This window comes from Equus caballus, chromosome 22 (assembly GCF_041296265.1).
Source record: "Equus caballus isolate H_3958 breed thoroughbred chromosome 22, TB-T2T, whole genome shotgun sequence".
Taxonomy (NCBI): Eukaryota; Metazoa; Chordata; class Mammalia; order Perissodactyla; family Equidae; genus Equus; species Equus caballus.
In genome coordinates, this window is record NC_091705.1 from 6,530,618 (window position 1) to 6,548,272 (window position 17,655).

Below are 17,655 nucleotides of genomic sequence, written 5' to 3' on the forward strand. Positions count from 1 at the left end.
ATGTCTCTGGAATGTGGAAGGAGAGCTGCCCATGAGCTGACTGAAGGCGCGTCCACTGGGCAGGCCTGCACCTCGGCAGTCACAAGGCTGAAAGGCGGGCAGAATCAAGCACAGAACAAGCCCCGCTCCTTTTCCTCCTCCTCACTGCCCTTCACTTCTGCTTCCTTCACCTGCTGATACCCATTCTGCGCACCGAATTTGCATCCTTGGTCTAAAGACCAACATTCCCATCATCAGTGATTTTCCTGGGGATTTTCCCAGGGCAGATCAAGAAGATCTCAGTGTCAGTGGAATTCCTATTCCCCAAGAAAGATCCACTGGGAGACTGTTCATGTGACTGGCACGTAGGCTGTTATAATTAAGAATATTTCAACTTCCTACCTAGTACTTATAATATAAGTACGTGGCAGGTTCATTTTGCTCTCCTCCTGTAGTAGAAATCCCCATGCCTAATCAATGCGTGAAGAACATCACCCTCTCCTACGCAGAGCCAACAGGCCCTGTGTGGCAGCCCTGAGGGTCAGCACAGAGTAGGGCTCAGGAAACCGGCATCCATTCACAGGTTGAGCATGTGCTGTGTGCTATGGACTGCACACACTTCACTCCATTGACTTCACAGCAATCCTTTATGTTTGTACCATGAATCATCCCCACTTCATAGGGGAGGAAGTCAAGGCTTTGAGAGGTTAAATGACTGGTCCAGGGTCCCACAGCCCACGAGTGTCAAAGTCAGGGGTCCTCTCCAGGTCTGGGGGACCCTGTCCACATCCCTAACGCCACTCAGAAGCACTTCACAATTACAAAACCTGGGTACCCTTGTTTTCTGGTTCTCCCAATGACCCAGTGGCTACTCTGAATGCCCAGTGACTGAGGTAACAGAAGCTTAAATGAGCCCAGCCTGACTCTCTGGACCCCAGTGCTTTGCTCCTTTCAGAGGCGTCTGTGCCAGGGGCTGCAGACTGACCTCCTCCCTTTCTCTGCCCAGTATCCCTGATCTCAATGGCGTGGCTTCTGGCTGAGCCCTTAGGTCCCACTGCCGGCTCAGGGCTGGGGAGCCCAGGCTGGGCTTTGTGCACAAAGACCTTGGTAGGGATGGACAAGCCACTGGGCCGGGCTCACATCAATTTTGTTCTGAGTCAGCTTCTAAAAAAGACTGCTAATCTTTAATTCAGGGATTTTATTGTTCTATTATAGGAATTTCAGCCAAACTAATGGTTTAACACTACATCAAGAACCTCAGAAGCACCAGTATGATAATCCAGACATGTACTTATTTAAAGTTACTCTCCAAGGTGGAATGTGGCCATCTATCTAGGGTTCCTAGATGGGACCTATCCCAGGGCGTGCAAACTGGAGGGGTGGCCTTTGGCCCACTGCCCACGGGGCGCCCCAATTAGGAGGAAGCAATAGGCGAGGCGCCTGATGTCCTAGTGTGCAGTCTGTGGAAATCACACTCAGTGGGTCAACTCAGACATACCCTCCCCACAGCCCTCAGACATACTGCCCCAAGTTGTTCCTCAGAGCCTGTTTAGAAAGGCCTGAGGGATGGAAAAGCTGCCGTGAGCCTCTGGGAAGAGAGGCTGGGCCCTCCCTGGGCCTCATCCTACCCCAAAGCTCCTGGAGTCCACCCCAGGCCTGGGAGTGTTCCAGTCAGGGTCAGCGTGCTTCAAGGAGAGGTGGTCAGCACCCCAGGGCCCTGCCCTCAGGCCCATGGTCAGCCAATGGGTCAGGTCAGCCCTGCACCTCTGCCAGCCCAGGTTTCTGAGAAGGAGAGAGAGAGTGGGTGGGAGAGGTGAGCGTTGGGCAACCAGCCGAGGTCTAGAAGGCAAGATTAGACGCACTGATAAGACAAGGCAGGAATGTTCCCACCTGACTCTCATATATACCCATTTTAAAACACAGGTGGGGGAAAATCCATCCTGGTGTTTCCCAGGGGAAGAAATCCTAGACACCCAGGGAAACCTAGAAACCTAGAAATCCCAGAAACCCAGAACCCTAAGATGGAGTCTAAAAATGAATGACTGTCCATGTGGCTCACAACGAATGCTGAATGAATGAGAAACCTACAGCATGACAGCTTTGGTGTCTTAAATTTGGCTGACGCTCTCCCCCGTCTGCTTGTTGAGGGGCGAGAGGAGAGGCTTCTGATTGGCTTGCAGGCCCAGCTATCTTCCCCTCAGCCAGATCCCAGGGCCGGCTTCCCAGAGCCAGCCAGTACACGGAGGTGGTCTCAGGTGGTCTTCACCTCAGCTGCACCCTGGTATGATGGCACAGCTTTCAAACCACTGATGCCTGGTTCCTAGTCCCAGAAACTCAGGTTGCCTTGGCCTGGGGTGGGGCCTGGCTTGAAAACCTCCCCCCGACAATGAACTAAGCCAGGGCTCCTCACACTTGAGTGCCCCCAACAAGACCCTGGAGAGCTTGTGAAAACCAGGATGGCTGGGCTACTTCCCAGAGGTTCTGACCCAGTAGGTCTCAGGTGGGGCCCAGGAATGTGAATTTCTGACAAGCTCCTGGGGCTGCTGCTGCTTTTCTGTGAGAACCGTTGCTCTCGGCACCTGAGAGCACTCTGGTGAAGGCAGAGCAGTGATCCCTGGCGACGCCGATTTGCAGATGTGACTTAAGGCCAACTCCACACACAAACAAGGTGAGGGGATACAGCCCAGTCTTGCAGCCAGAGGATATGCAAGTGCTGGTCCTCACTCTACTGCCAAACAGAGGTGGACCCTGAAGATGGATGCCCCTTCATACCTCCAGACCTCAGTCCTGGCTTCAACAGTGAAAAGAGATTATCTGCGGAACAAGATGATTCTGAATGTATAATTCAAGAAAATAGCCCCCCAGTCACCCTGAGTGCACTGCAGCTCCAGAAACGACTGAGGAGTTGGAGGCCAGGCAAGAGGGAACCACCCCCAACCCTCCCAGGGCTGGAGTCACAGCCAGGGCCGCTTTTGCTCCATGGCCACAAAGAAGAAGCGGTCATCACTGTCTGTCACAGGCCATGTGGGTGCAGCAAACATTCCTGTAAAGAACCACAGAGGAAAATTTCAGGCTTTGCAGCCCCCGTGTCTGTGCTGCAACTACTCAGCTCTGCCTTCGTAGAGCAAAAGCAGCCACAGACAACACACAAATGGACGTGCATGGCTGTGTTCCAATAAAACTTTATTTACATAAACAGTCAACAGGCCAGATTTGGTGGAGGGCCACAGTTTGCTGAGCCCTGGCTTCGAGGGAAAGGGTTTGGAATCAATAATCCCTACACCTCTCTGCACATTTACGACTATGAATTCTCAATTCTTTAACTCAACTTGCCTTGGTCTCAGTCTAACTTATCTATCAATAATACTGTCACTCCTGACCTTCAGCATTTTTGTTCTAAGGACCAAACGTGTTCCAATGAGCTAATGAATATGAAAACGCTTTGAAAAGTCTAGAGTTCTTTTCAAATAGGCCCACAAAGGCATCTAAGAGCAGAGCTTACATCCTTTACCTGTGTTTCAGGAAGATTCCAGGCACCATCCACTGGGTTAGGCTGCCTGGGCTGCTTTGAAAGAAGGCCTCAATAAAAAAAGTCCTAAAGGGATGTCAGAGCTAGAAGAAATGAACAGTGTCCGGCTCTTTCCTCCCGGAGCTTGAGACTTTTAAACTCTTCCTTAGTGTGAAGTAGAAAATCCTGTATTCCCATTTCACCCTGTTTGTCTGCATAGTGGCCTCTTAGGCCAGAAAACGGCATTAGTCAGAAATCTCCTAGTTAATCCCTCGATACGTCTCCTCCACACAGCGGTAAGAATGCTGCACTGTCGCTGAACTGCACTAAAGAACCCAGCCGACCTTAAACCAACCGTCCTCGTCCCACAACGTCCTCATGAGCCTCAGAGTGGGAAAACCCATCTAAATGATTGCCATCAGTCTACCCTTCATTATGTTTCTGATAAGAAAGGTAACGTAGCTACAATTTATTAACATGTACTATGACTGAGGTTCCCGTGGTTTACAAAGCCTACTTCACTTCAGGATTACTGCAACTCTGTAAAGTGAGCTTCTTAATCTGCTCCTTACAGATGGTGGAAATGAGGTTCAAAGAATCTAGGACACTCACCTGGCATCACATAAGTCAAAAGAGATGGAGCTTGGATTTAGGACTTACTCTAGAACCCAAGCTCTTCCCAATTATTGCTGATGACTTCGTGTATATTCAAACATTCATTATCTTTCCTAGGGTTCTAAGCACTAAGAACCCTAAGTACTAACAAGAGATGCCATTTGCAAACAGGCACAACTGGGACAATTTCTACCTCATTTGTGACCCTGCCAAGGTGAAAAGAGGATCGAATTGTGTCACCTTGACCAGGTGATAATCATGAGGGTTAAACCAAGAGCTACGCCAACCTCAGAAGAGTTAAGTGTGGGTTATGATTTTTCTATAGAGGGAGCATATTGCTTTTGTAATAAGATAACAATAAAGGAAAATTGAGAAGTCTGTTTTTTCAAAAAGAGACAAGTTTGGGGGAAAATAATATAGCAGAGACTAGCTAGCTGTTTACCAAACCTGCTTTCTCTTCTTCCAGGGCATTCTGGTAATATGCATGTCCCACCCTCCCTTGTGGCTGGAAGTTGTCATGTGACTGAGCCCTAGCCAATGGAATGGGAGCAGAAGTGAGGGTCTAGTCCATAAAACTCAGCTATGTGCATCCTCCATGCTCTTTCCTCCTAAAGCAGAGAAGCATGGCGACCTTGGAAACCAAGCATGAGGACGGGAAAGTCTCGAAATGGAGGGCTCCAGAGTCCACGGACCACCTCCTGCAACAGGGCCACTCACAGACCAGAAGATTACATGAGAAAGAAAGAAACTTTTGTGTTAAACCCCCAAATCTGGAGGACTTACCCATTATGGCAGCTAGTATTACCCTATCTCACTAATTCAGGAAAGAATTTGATATAAATTAAAGAGCAGATCACAATGAATTTCTAATTTGTTCTACTTTAGCCTGTCAATAGCTATTATTTGAACCATGAAAATTACAGCTGCAGAGAGAAGTTAGTGAAAGTTATGTGAGCTGGAAGTTGTCATGTGACTGTGTCTATACAATAAAGTATAGATTTTAAGACTTTTGTAAAAAACCTTAGCTCTATCCTGGGTTCAAACCCAAGGACAAAACACTGAGGTGACTGAAATTTTTCATTCCTAATGTTTTGGATATATTTTGTTAAATAAAATATATTCTTGAAATTAATTTCAGCTGTTTCTTTTTACTTTCTTAATGTAGCTACTAGAAAGTTTGAAATTACATCTGCAGCTTGCATTATATTTCTACAGGACAGTGCTGCTCTAGATCACACAAATGTCAGGTTTTCTACCTAATTATCAGTATGTATTAAGCACCCATGTGTGGCAGTTTGGGGGCTCTACTCTTCTGTCAAGCCATGTGACCTTGGGCAGGTTGTTCATCCCCCCGATCTAATTTTTTTATGTAAAAGGAGAGTGACTTGGACCTTTTATGCTTTGTAGATTGGTCACACCCAGCCCTGTGATTTTAAACCAGCTGACCCTGATGTTACGGTTTAAATTCAAAAACAGGAGGATCTCAACACCTACTTTGTTCACGAACTGGGCCCTAAACCAGCCTGCCCTGCGTGCCACTCTGTGTGTGGCCTCCAGCTCTTGTTCACGAGCCACGCTCACCCCCTGGACTTACCCCATACTGCTTCTCTCGTACAGACCTCTGGCTTCCCTCCTCCATCACAATTCATATTCAACTCTTAGATCATGTGGTTTCTGGCCACTCCAGTAAGCACCTGATCCTGGCACACCCTTAGGGTCAGGACCCTGCCAGCCTCTCCTTGGTCCCACAGCACAGGCCCAAGGTGTCTTCCCATCTTCAGAGAACTTAGACCCAACTAAGCCAGGCAGGGAGATGGAGCTGAGCCCTTTATCAAAAGAAACTCCAGCGATCTCAGAGTGGACCCCATGCCAAAAGGCTATCATTTTAAAGAGCTTCCTTCTTCCAAAGTTTATTTGAAAGAGGCACTCTGAGGAAAAGCTCATTTCCTTAAAATATCAAAGAACTAAAAACCAAAAGATGATAGATTTTTCTGGGAACAGACTGCAAAGTACATAAATAAAATTCTTCAAAGTATACAAATAAATATTACAAAGAATTCATTTCTGCTACAGTTGTCCACCACCCTCAATATTACATTTAGCTAACTTAATTTTCCGTCCATCAAATTTATTCAAAGTTAAATTTCTCTTAATAGGTCATCTGAGTAAACAGTTTCAAGTGCTATTTGCCAAAAAACAATGTTTCCAGGCTCCAGATGAAATTGGCAGCGTCAGGCTAAGAAAACAACCTTAAAAATTCACAGAGGGCTGGAACAATTGCAGAAAAATTGGAGCCCAGAGGTCAGTTTTTTTCATGCAGTTCTGGAGGTAAAAATTACAAATCTCCACCAAAGCCATGTCTTTGAGGGGCAAGAGAAGAATGCCATTTTTTTTTTTAATCCAAAATGTACAAAGCAATATATCTTTAAAGTGGCAGCTGTCACATGAAGAGTCTGCCATCTTCATGTTGCCACACCAACCACAAACAGCACTGACACTTTATAACAGGCACCCTGCATCCTGGTCTTCCCCTGGTGTGTGCTCTGGGCCCCTGGTTTTCAGAGAGAGAAAGAGAAAGAGAGAGGGAGATGGAGGTGTGAAGGAAGAGGCGGAGGAGGAGAGGAAAAGGGAGGGCGGGTGAGGGTAGAGGGAGTAAAAGGAGGGTTGAAGTATGACACGCAGTTTCACAAACACAAAGAAGTTATTAAGGGAAGAGGAGCAGGGACGTCTTGGGGTGGAAGTTTCTGTGAATCTCTATTCTTGAAATTTCTTGGAATTACTGGATTTGTGCAATGGAAGGGATAGAAGGGATAAACTACGTGCAGGTGTGTTTCATAGGTGAGGAAATGGACATCTGAGAAGCAAACCAGCCCCAGAGCTAGAGAATTCAACCAGCATAGAGGTCATTCCATCTCTAGTCTCTGAATCTACTCTACTTACTCTAACGGCATCTACAGCCAGGGGTTCCGAGAACACAGTCCAAGAAGCCCTGCGACATCACAAGTAGCACCAGGTGTACTTTATGACAAGAGCCAAATTAACTTTCGCCTGTGACCCTGGCTCCATCACTCACATGGCCACGGCACATTCTGGCACCCCAAACTCTCAGGTTCCTGTGTGAATAATCACCCCTCCAAGTACAGAGGGAACCCGAAAGCATGGTCCTCATGGTAGGTCCACTACCACTCTGCTGACAGCATCACAAATAGGAAGGAAGCCAGACCAGAAACCACATGGCTCACTTCCCAGCCCTTACATTTAAGACCTTTGAGAGCAGACACCACTACATTTTGCATCAACCAGCAAAAGTAATTAACATTCATCGCGTGCAGGGCCCCTTTGACCCCTTAAGGGAAACTGGGCAACGTTTTGTGAACGGCCCTGTCCTTTGCTCATTCCAGCTCATTCCTCTCACCCCACAGTAAGTCAGAGGGAGAGAAGATGAATACTTTTAAATTTTAGTTCTAAGTTAGGGCCTTATGAGTGCTTTGGCTCTCAGCTTTTTTTCATCAAGCATCTGTTCGGTCAAGCCTGAGAAGTAGACTTCAGACAGCATTCTGGAAAGAGCACCGAGGCAACTAGGGGTCACGTGTGGCTATGGCAATATTTTGATCACCTTCCTGTGGAAACAGGCTTCCTCAGAGGCGGCTGTGCTCATTACCATGGCAAGGTCTTCAAAGCTTCCTGTGCTAGAAGAGGGTGGTTGAGCCTCTCTGGCCAGCTCGCTGACCGCCAGGACCTGGGTCCCCTGAGGAAGGAGCCTGCTGATGAGACCAGGCAGGCCATATCTGCCCATTCCGGTGAGCAGGTGCTGGAGCGTGCAGCTCCACGACCCCCCTGTAACGGAAGGGTGGGCACCCCCGGCAGACAGCGGGAAATTCACGAGTAAGCTACCCCACACAGGGCACTAAGCTGTTCCGATTTTATTACCTCATTACCAATTCTCACAGCAGTCATGAAAGGTCAGAATGATTATCTCAGTTTCGCAGAGAAGCAGACAGAGGCTTAGAGAACCTGACCATTTTGCACAAAGCCCACAGCTTCCAAGCTTCTAAGCTGGGATTCAAATCCAGGTGGGTGTGACCCCAAGACCCTGGTAAGAGATGGTGCTCTCAGATTTACATATCCACTCTGCATCCTTGAGATGTTTGCAACTGAGCTAAAAAATCAGGAGATATGTCCAAAGACAAATGGAAGTTCGACCTACACCTGCCTGTCCAATAGAGCTTCTGGAGATGAGGAACTGTTCTAGGATCTGTGCCACCCGATGTGGTAGCCACTAGCCACATGCAGCGATCAGGTATTTGACATGTGGCTAGTGCAACTGGGAATCTGAATTTTTAATTGTATTTAATTTGAATTAATTTGAATTTAAGTTGCCACTGAATGCCCATATTGGACAGCATAGTTGGAAATGTTTTGTGCCAAAAACATTCAGAGAACAGAATGGTCTGCAGCGTTGCGTGGTCAAAGTAGGCTTAGGAAGGACAGAAGCTCCAGGGAGATCCTTGCTGTGCTGGGATTTGAACAGGACCCTTCCTGTTTCAGGAATGATCATCTTCCTTATAGAATGTGGTTCAGAGCCAAGGGCCCCAGAAGTCAAGCCCAGTTCCCAGAGTTCACACATGAGGAAATCAAGAATGCCCCTCCCGGGTCCTTATTCTTCTCAGACCAGCTCTCTGCAGCAGGACGAGCTCTCATTGGCTCCTCCGTGGTCCTCCTGAAGCCCTTTCTCTCCTCCCTCTCCCTGTGCCCTCCCTGCCAACATCACTGGGCACTGGGCTTCTGCTCTTTTTACCTGGACATCTCTTCTACCACAGAGGTGAGTCAATCCCTCTCTTGCAATGACTTTTAATGTGCTTGATTCTTCTACACCTGTTACTCCATTTCCTGGCACCTTGAGTGAGCAATGCCACTCACAGAGAGATGGCACCACCTCCCCCAAAACACAACCCCAACAACAGGGAGCAGAAGCCCTCCATCACTATGGGTCCTGCGTGTGGCCAAACCCAGAATCCCAGAGATGGTCATGGTATCAGATCTGACTCCACTCTTTCCCACCAAAGGTGACGGCTGGGCTCCCTAATACTGTATTTTCTGTCTTCTAACATCCTAGTCATTTTCTGGCCATCAGTTGCAGAAAGGTGTTGAAAACTATTTGGCTGTAAGAGCAGATCAGCAGCAGAGTTCTTGGCACAGCAATGACCCGCACCTTTCCTGCCACTCCCTTTCAGGCCAGTTCTCCATAAACGCACGGCTCTCAGACACACGCGGCTCTGTCCACTCACTGGGGCGCTCACCTCATCACGCCATTTTCATTTCTAGTTCATGTCGCTGCCCATGGGCTTCAAGAGTGCTCCTTCAGAGCATTTAATAACAGCACAGTAACCCTTGAATTCTCCAGCTTGAGGAATACAGATTATGTAGGATTGTGGGGTTGTTTTTCTTTGCGGGAGGCTGGAGGGTAATCTATTTTTAATTCTTTCCATCTCTGCTTGGGAGCTGATTGTTGGATTCTCAGTATGGTGGGGAAGGGTACCTATCCAACTTCCCCCCCAAAAAAAGCAGACACATAGCTTCACAAAACACCGTCTGCACTCAAAGTTTTAATGTTCTTTGGGCTGTAATGATCATGGTTTATGTTCTTCAAGGATGACACTAAAACTCAGGCAGGCCTTTGGATGTGGGATCCACAAGTTGTCGAGCTCCTGGGCCTTTAAAGGGGGCACATGTGAGGCCCAAGTCCCCACCAGGTAGGAAGGAGGTCCCAGAGAGCTGAGAAGTCCAAGCCAGGGCTGGTGAAGTGTGGCCACAGGCCTAATCCATCCCACAGCCATCTGTATACAGTCTGTGAGCTAAGAATGGTTTTTAAATGTTTAAAGGGTTATAAAAAGTTTTTTTAATATACTATAGACATGGTATATAGCCTGCAAAGCCCCAAATATTTACTGTCTGGTCCTTTCCAGGACAAGTTTGCCGACCCCTGGTCTAAACCAGCAGGGCCCTCATCCATCCAGCGTACCTGTCGTTTCCTGAGACTTAGTGAACTGAGTCTCGATGATTCCTAGTGCCCTCGATTCCGTTTATGTTTGTTTTCTCTTTAAATTCAGTAACATTAGAGATAAAACGTTCCGTATCTCCCTGAGAAAAGCCACAATAGGCATCAAATATAACAGCTGACAAATGAACATTCACTCCTTCCAAGAAAAGAGCAACATCACAGGTGAGAAGCTGGTTCAAGCCCTGTGCCTTTACTGTAACCAAAACAAGGCTCCTGATTAAAAACCAGGCAGAGAGGCTTCCAGGGCTCAAAGGGAAAACGGCCCCAGAACCTCCTCACCCATCCTGCTCCTGACTCCGTTTCCCACTTGATGGCACAGCATCCCAGTTTGTATCAGTACGGAATCAGGAGTGCCGCTGACTTTGACTTACCTTTTTCCCGACTGCCCTAGAAAAAGAATACAGAGGTAGAAACACACCTGAGTAGTCCCCAGGGCTCTCGCCTCTGTTTCTTAGACACCTGCCCTAAGTGTCCTTAATGTCTCTCTGGCTTAGAACTCAAGGGAAAACCACAGCATCCAGCTCTTCCTTAGCTACAATCAGAGAAAACGGCAGCCACTGCCCACAGCACAGCGGTCGCTGTTACCTGGCTCAGTGCAGTTCTTGCTGCTCCGGAGTCCTGCATCTTCTGAAGTCAGAGTGTCGTTCACCTGCATTAACTTCCTCCCCACTGTCCACTGTCTGTCCTCCCCTATGAGGTCCATGAAGTCGAGGTCTGGGGAGAAAAAGATCATAACCACACATCACTAACAGCTGAGTTTTGGCCATACCAAACTGGGTGCCTAGTGTCCTAATCAGCCACCATTTGCTCAGCCCCACCTAGGCCCCCTTAGGCCTTACCACTGCAGTTCACCCAACCTGCCGCTAACTGCCTGGGGGCTTCCTCTGGCTACTGGGTCCCACTGGGCCCAACAAGGCAGCCCTCAGCCAGTGCCTAGCAGAAGTGGTATACCAATACCTCCCTGCTCCAGTGGGATGACCTGGAGGGGTGTACAGCAGTGCCCCCTCATCCACAGTTCCACCCGCTGCACTTTCAGTTACCTACAGTCCACCATGGTCCAGAAATATTAAATGGAAAATTCCGAAAACAAACAATCCGTAAGTTTTAAAGTGTGCGCTCTTCTGAGTAACGTGATGAAATCTTGCACAGCCCCGCCCTGTCCCGTCCAGAAAGTGAATCATTCCTTTGTCCAGTGTATCCAGGCTGGATGCGCTCCCCTCTGTTAGTTGCAGCCATCTCGGTGATCAGACCAACTGTCGCAGTACTGCGGTGCTTGTGTTCAAGGATAATGGCCCCAAAGCACAAGAGTAGTGATGTAGGCAATTCACATACGCCAAAGAGAAGCTATTGTTGTTAATCTCTTACTGTGCCTAGTTTATAAAGTAATCTTTATCATAGGGATGTATTTACAGGGAAAAAAAAGTATAAAAGGGTTCTGTACTATATGTGGGTTTCAGGCATCCACTGGGGGTCTTGAAACATATCACTCCCAGATAAGGGGGACTACTGTATTCTAAAATAGATTCCAGAGTTTTCCAAATCTCAGCTCACCAAATCAAACTGGGATTATGCTCCAGTTGTTTACAGCGTAACTCTCCTGATGAAACACAATTTATTGGCTGCTGTCCTTCCCTGTCTTAATTTCTCACTCCCAATGACATGCTGAGAAATGTTTAACAATAAACTCTCTGGGGGGAAACGTCCTGGTTTGTAGCCATTGGCCACTTCCCGTGGTGTAAATATTCCTATTATGGCCAATTTTAAGCTACCAATATGACCTCACTGAACAGGGATTTGGGAAGAGATAGGGACAATTAGTTCCACTAGGTCAGTATGACTGGCTCCAGCCCACCAGCATCTACTTCCATACCAGTATTTCCTTGAACCACCTCCTAAATAAACAATCTGCAATTGAACACATGTTCAAGATCTGCCTCTGGGGGTTGCCCCAGCTAAGACACCATTTCAACATCCCCAGAAGCTAGGCCCAGTGAATACCACATAGCAAGTTTCAATAAACAAGATAAAAGCATGAACAAGGAAAAAGTAAACCACTGAATGCTCATCAGGGGATGAGCACATAACAGTGCTGAGGTCTCCAGCTGAGAAGACTGTAGGGATGAAGTGCCAGAAGAAAGAACAGAGACTGAAGAGCACCCTGGAGGGGAGACTGTGTCAAGGACATGTTGGGTTTGAAGTGTCTGTGGAGAATCACAAGGGAGGTGCGTGGCCTGTGTAAATGTGGGGGAGATACCTCAGGGGAGACAGCTAAGCTACAGAGAGCATCTGGGGAGTCATAAGCAAACAGGGCAGGGTATTAGACATTAAGGATGGAGTCTCCCGGAGCAGGGGGGAAAGGGACTAAAGAGAACAGAATGGGAGAAGCAATCATGGGGAACTCAACATCCCTTCAGAGAACAAGCAGAGCAAAGGAATTCAGCAAAGGATCATGAAAGGGAGAAAAAGAGCCGGAGAAATGGTGTCACAGATGGTAGCAGAAAGGGAATTTCAAAAAAGAAAAAGTGACCAATAGCCTTCATCACCATGAACAAATCAAGTAAGACAAAGGCAAGGAAATGACAGAGCTGGACATCATGGGGTCACTGGGAGATGAGAACAACAAGCAAAGATGGCTCTTCCTAGTGGCTTGGCACTACAGAAAGACGTGGCATGAGGCGATGGCTACCTCTTGAGTGTCCAGAGTTGCTGTGGTCAAAAAACGTATTTAAATACAAAGACAAGGGCCTCATTCACAGGCCCAGTGGCCTTCTTAAAAGGCCAGATCACCCACCCAGCCACATCAACATGGTGTTCTAAAATGGTTGATGATGAGCCAAAGGTCAATCATACCCATTCTGAAGGTCATCATACCCGTTCCTCTGTTTCCATGGTGATTCACATTTCCCAAATGATTTCATCCTCATTATTGAATCTGAACCTTATGACACCACTCGGGGAAAAAAAGAGGCAGCACGGACATTGTCTGCTTTGTCCAATGTTGACTCTCCAACACCTAATCACTGCTAACTCACAGCAGATGCTCAGTAAGCACATATCAAAATAATTATTCCCACTTTGTTGATGGATAAAGTGAGACTCATGGAAGTTTCTGGAAATCACAATGCTTGCCAAGGGCCTTTCACCCAAGCCAGTAGGACATCTGTAACATCAGCAGCTCATGGATTAAGGTCTTCCTCAGTCAAATGGAAAGTGCTCTCCAATGTAAAATTATCAAGATTAAATTACAACTTATGCATATTAGCCAGGACAGCCCTAAATTCATTTCCCCCGTAGAAAATACAGAAGGTAGAGCATACCTAGAATAAATAACAACTTTAGACTCTGAACTACAAAAACTTACACGGTAGCCACAAATATGGTTTAGCCAAAATTGTGAGGACAATACCAAGATAATTCAAGGTTAAAACAAGGGATTTTTGTAGTCACGTTAACCTGAATGTTAATTCTTAGGATTAAGAATGATGACAAGCAGAGAAAAAAATTTCAAAAATTCACAAAGAAACAATAAGGTCAGTTGCCTTAAAATCAAACAACTAGCCCTAAAATGTGAATATAACACCATATTATCATAAATGATCTAAAAGTATGAAGAAAGACATCTCATTTGTCTCAGGCTGAGTTTCTGCAGAAGCAGCTCCTGAGATGAGGATTAAGCAAAGGTGGTTTATATGGGAAGGTGGGGTGATGCCAGGGAGCACCCGCGGGGGAAGACAGAAATGGGACAGGGAAAGAGAGTCAGCCGGTAGAGGGCGCATTTCAAGCCTATTACCAAAATGAGTAAACCGGAGCTTGATCCCTCTGGAAAGCTCTTGGGCCAGTGTAGACATGCATCTCAGATACCCAAGGAGTGAGGGAGCTGGGGTATTTATCCACCTACTCCTGGTCTACCATTGGTCGAAGTCTATTCCCAGGCAATGTTAGTTCCTTGGTACTTCCAACCTGCCACACAGGTGTCCAATGTGGGCTCTGGTGTCCAGAAAAAGGACTTAGACAGTGAGATGTAGGTGCTTCAAGTTGGACAGTGCCAGTGTGCACTGAAGGGGTAAGAACAAAGTGACGTAGGCAGGACACCAATGGTATCCGCCAGCCTGCATGGGATCCAAAGATAGGGTGTAGTATGAGCCAAAAGATTGGCCATTCTGCTGTTCTTGTATTCTGGGTCAAAGAAAAGTGCTTTCTGGTCCTGCAATCCTAATGTTCAGGAAGACTCCAAAGATCTGCAAAGAAGCAAGAGCATCCCTTCCAATGACTTCCAAAGTTCTTTCGTAGGCCAAGTTTCCATGACTCTGTAATTCTGAGAGAAAAGCTGATACCAATTAAGAGATGTAAAAATAAAGCCAGCTATTGTAGCAGAAAATTAGAGGATTTTTTTTAACATACTGATTCAATATCTTCAGGAATTAGACACTATTAAGGCAGCACCTCTGTATTCTAAAACCTACAAACTTTTATCTCAACAAAAATATATTTGACCACTGATTACACTAATGCAGAGACCAGTGTCTGAGAAAATAAGAAGGATGAAAGCAAAGCATTGCATTCCCTTACTGCCCACTGAGAACCAAAGGTGACAAGATTATACCCACTTCATTTGTCCTCACATGATTCCTGGTGAGGTAGGAAGGGGCAGTTGGTTCTGGAGTCAACTTACCTTTGGAGTAAATAAGTCAGAGTAGAAGTGGTTTGTCTACAATCAGAGCCAGTCCAGAGCCACCATTCCATTGTTAGCACACCCTCCACTTACTGAGTGTCTGTGATGTACGAACAACATTCCATTCTTCACCATGTTTCATCTTAACAACAGTGTTATTTTGAAGTATTAGCTCCATTTGCAAACAAGGAAACCAAAGCACAAAGACGTTGAAAGATTTTCCCAAGGTCACGCAGTGAGCAAAGAGGGAGAGAATGGGGATTTGAACCCAGGTTTGGTGACCCCAAAGGCCACATTCCTGGCGGATGACTGGAGAGGATGAAATCCATCTGGCTGCATTATTCGGCTATAGTAAGGCAGATCAACAATGCAGCCTGCACCTTATAAATAGGTGAGGGGTGAAGACAGTTTCACTGGACCTATTTCCAAGAAGATTGTTTCCCCAGAAACTATTAGGAACAGTGATGGGGCACGAGCATCACCCCATGAAGGCATCACAAACAAAAAAGAAAATGGTTCTAAAATCCAATTGGATGCACACTCAGCTCAGTATGGGTTTCTCAGAGACATTGGTCATGACATGAAGGGTTACATTCTTGGATTGAGGGAGGAGGGGCAGAAAGTGGCAAAGGGGACTTGGAGAGGTGCCCATACTTGGTGTTTTCACTGCTTTCCCCTCACTCACCTCCCAGGTTCCTTGGACTTCTCTGCTACAGCAGAGGCTGCTCCGCAAAGCTACACTTGAGCAATGTCAACAAAAACACTTGGCCCCTGTCCACTGCATTCTTGGCTCCCCATCTGCTGGGCCCTGGAAGTTGCATGTTGGCCTAATTAGTCAGCGGAGGGGGTGGAGGAGCATGAAGAGAGAGGCAGCAGGCTCACATGTCACATGTCATCAGCTGAGGCAGCGTGTGTGACTGCACACTCTGAGAAGGGGGGGACAGGAGTGGGCCATGGAGATAGCGCAGGGTGCCTGCTGGAAGGGGAAGAAGTTCTCAAGCGAGACTCAAGCCACATGCACTAAGGAAGGAAAGAAAGTGGAGGCTGGGTGCCAAGTTTCCATTACAGAGCTGTATGCTCCCCTCTCCTGCTCTGCTTAGTGCTCTCTCCCCCTCCCTCTTTCTTTCCCCTCATCCCCTTCTTCCCCCCTGTGACGGGCACTTGAGCCCAAGGATTTCTGACACCAATAATGGATATTCTTGGGTGTCCCAAGTCCCAGCCTTCACCCTGAGACTAACACACTTTCTCCTGTGTGCACCCCTGTCCCACAGGGCTTGTACCCTTCCTAAGTCCTGGTCCTAGGCCCCCAGCGGAGAGATGGGGCTGTCTGCTCTCTGAGGAGGGCATTACCTCCTTCAGACATGTGGACAGGCAGCAGTGGGTGGGTTTGCCGGAGCATCATCGTAAGTATCTCACATGCCCCTTGCCTATGTGCCAAGCACCCTTCCTGCACCCTCTCACTCCATGCCCTCACAGGGACTTTTGACCATCTTGCTGCTGTTGCTGAGGGGGTTAAGTGGCCGAGCCTGGACTCAAGCCCAAATCTGACTCCAAAGCCCAGGTATGCAAGTCCCACCTTGTCCCAGAGCTCCGGGAGCCCAGGGGAAGTGGCCTCATGGGTCAGCAGGCTTACTTTAAGAGGTCGTGTTAACTCTCCCCTCCCAGAGAACTGGAATACTGCATTTCTTCTTGAAAACTGAGATGGAGAGAGTCACCATTCTGAAACACCCCAAGAATCAGGGCAAAAGTCCCCCATTTGCAGATGAGGAAACTGAGTCTTGGAATGTCTGAGTCAACAATGAAGGAGGAATGTCCCAAAACCCAGTGAACAGAACAAGAGACAGAGCCAATGGCCGCAGCAACTGCCTCCGGCTCTCCAGGCTGGCTCAGCTCCTCACCGAGGCTATAAATACCCCACCCTGTAGTTTACACAGCTGTCTCCACTCTGTGCGCCCCGGGTCTTCACCCTGGGGTTGGAGGTCGGGTTTGCATAAGCCCACAGCCAGCAGACCGCCTTCTGCAGACTCAGTGAGCAGGGGCGAAGCTGTACCCCCGGCACCACTCTCCAAATGGCCCCCTTCCTGACCCCACCCCAGGGGTCTCATGAGGGTGAGCCTGGTGGTTCTCACCCTCTGTGGGTCAAGAGGGGGAGCACTGGAAGCGCTGGCTTTCTGCATGTGGATTTTCACACAGATTTTCCAGCTGAAAGAAGAGCGTGTCCCTGCACTGTTCTTGGTCCTAGGAAAGGAGCACAAACTATGGGGAGGTTGCAAGCTCTCCAAACCCACCAGGAGAGGAAGAGGCCGGAGGCTGAAGAGACTGTGCACTGCCTCAAAGCTTCCAGAAAGACAGAGAAGGACAGCTCCAGGGAACTCAGAGCTGCAGGGAAGCCACGGATCCCACAGGATGTCTCTCTCTAGCCATTTACACGCCCTGTCCAGTGGGCGGGGGACTCAGCACCCAGTGGCTGGGTCAAGTGCTCCTTCTCATGCACTCCAACTAAGCCATGGCAATCCCAGGCAGCGGCCTGCATGCTGAACTTAAACCTAGCCCCGTATCAAGGCACAACACCTCTACTTCAAGAAGAAAACTTCTTTGAAAGTAGAGATTTCTCAGTTCATTGGATGGGCCTCCGTTCCACTCAGAGGGGAAGAGGAATACAGTAACCCCAAGCCACGGCCCAGTGAAGCAGACACTTCCACTCATGCCCTGTCCTCTGGAGGCCTCCTACACAGAGTGGTCAGTCAGCAGCAGCATGGGCGTCCTCGGGCTGCTTAGAAATGCAGACTCAAAAAAACAAAGGGGGCCAGCCCATAGACC

General features: G+C 47.9%; 1 protein-coding gene across 3 annotated transcripts in view; it reads right to left on the minus strand.

Moving 5' to 3' along the window:
* The window catches only part of SLC24A3 (solute carrier family 24 member 3), a 458,647-nt gene that overhangs the window by 385,393 nt on the left and 55,599 nt on the right, over positions 1-17,655 (minus strand). For all 3 annotated transcript variants that reach the window (XM_005604455.4, XM_023626042.2, XM_023626044.2), the window contains exon 2: positions 10,749-10,877. In XM_005604455.4, coding sequence (XP_005604512.2) covers positions 10,749-10,877 — 129 coding nt within the window. The remainder of the gene's footprint in view (positions 1-10,748; positions 10,878-17,655) is intronic.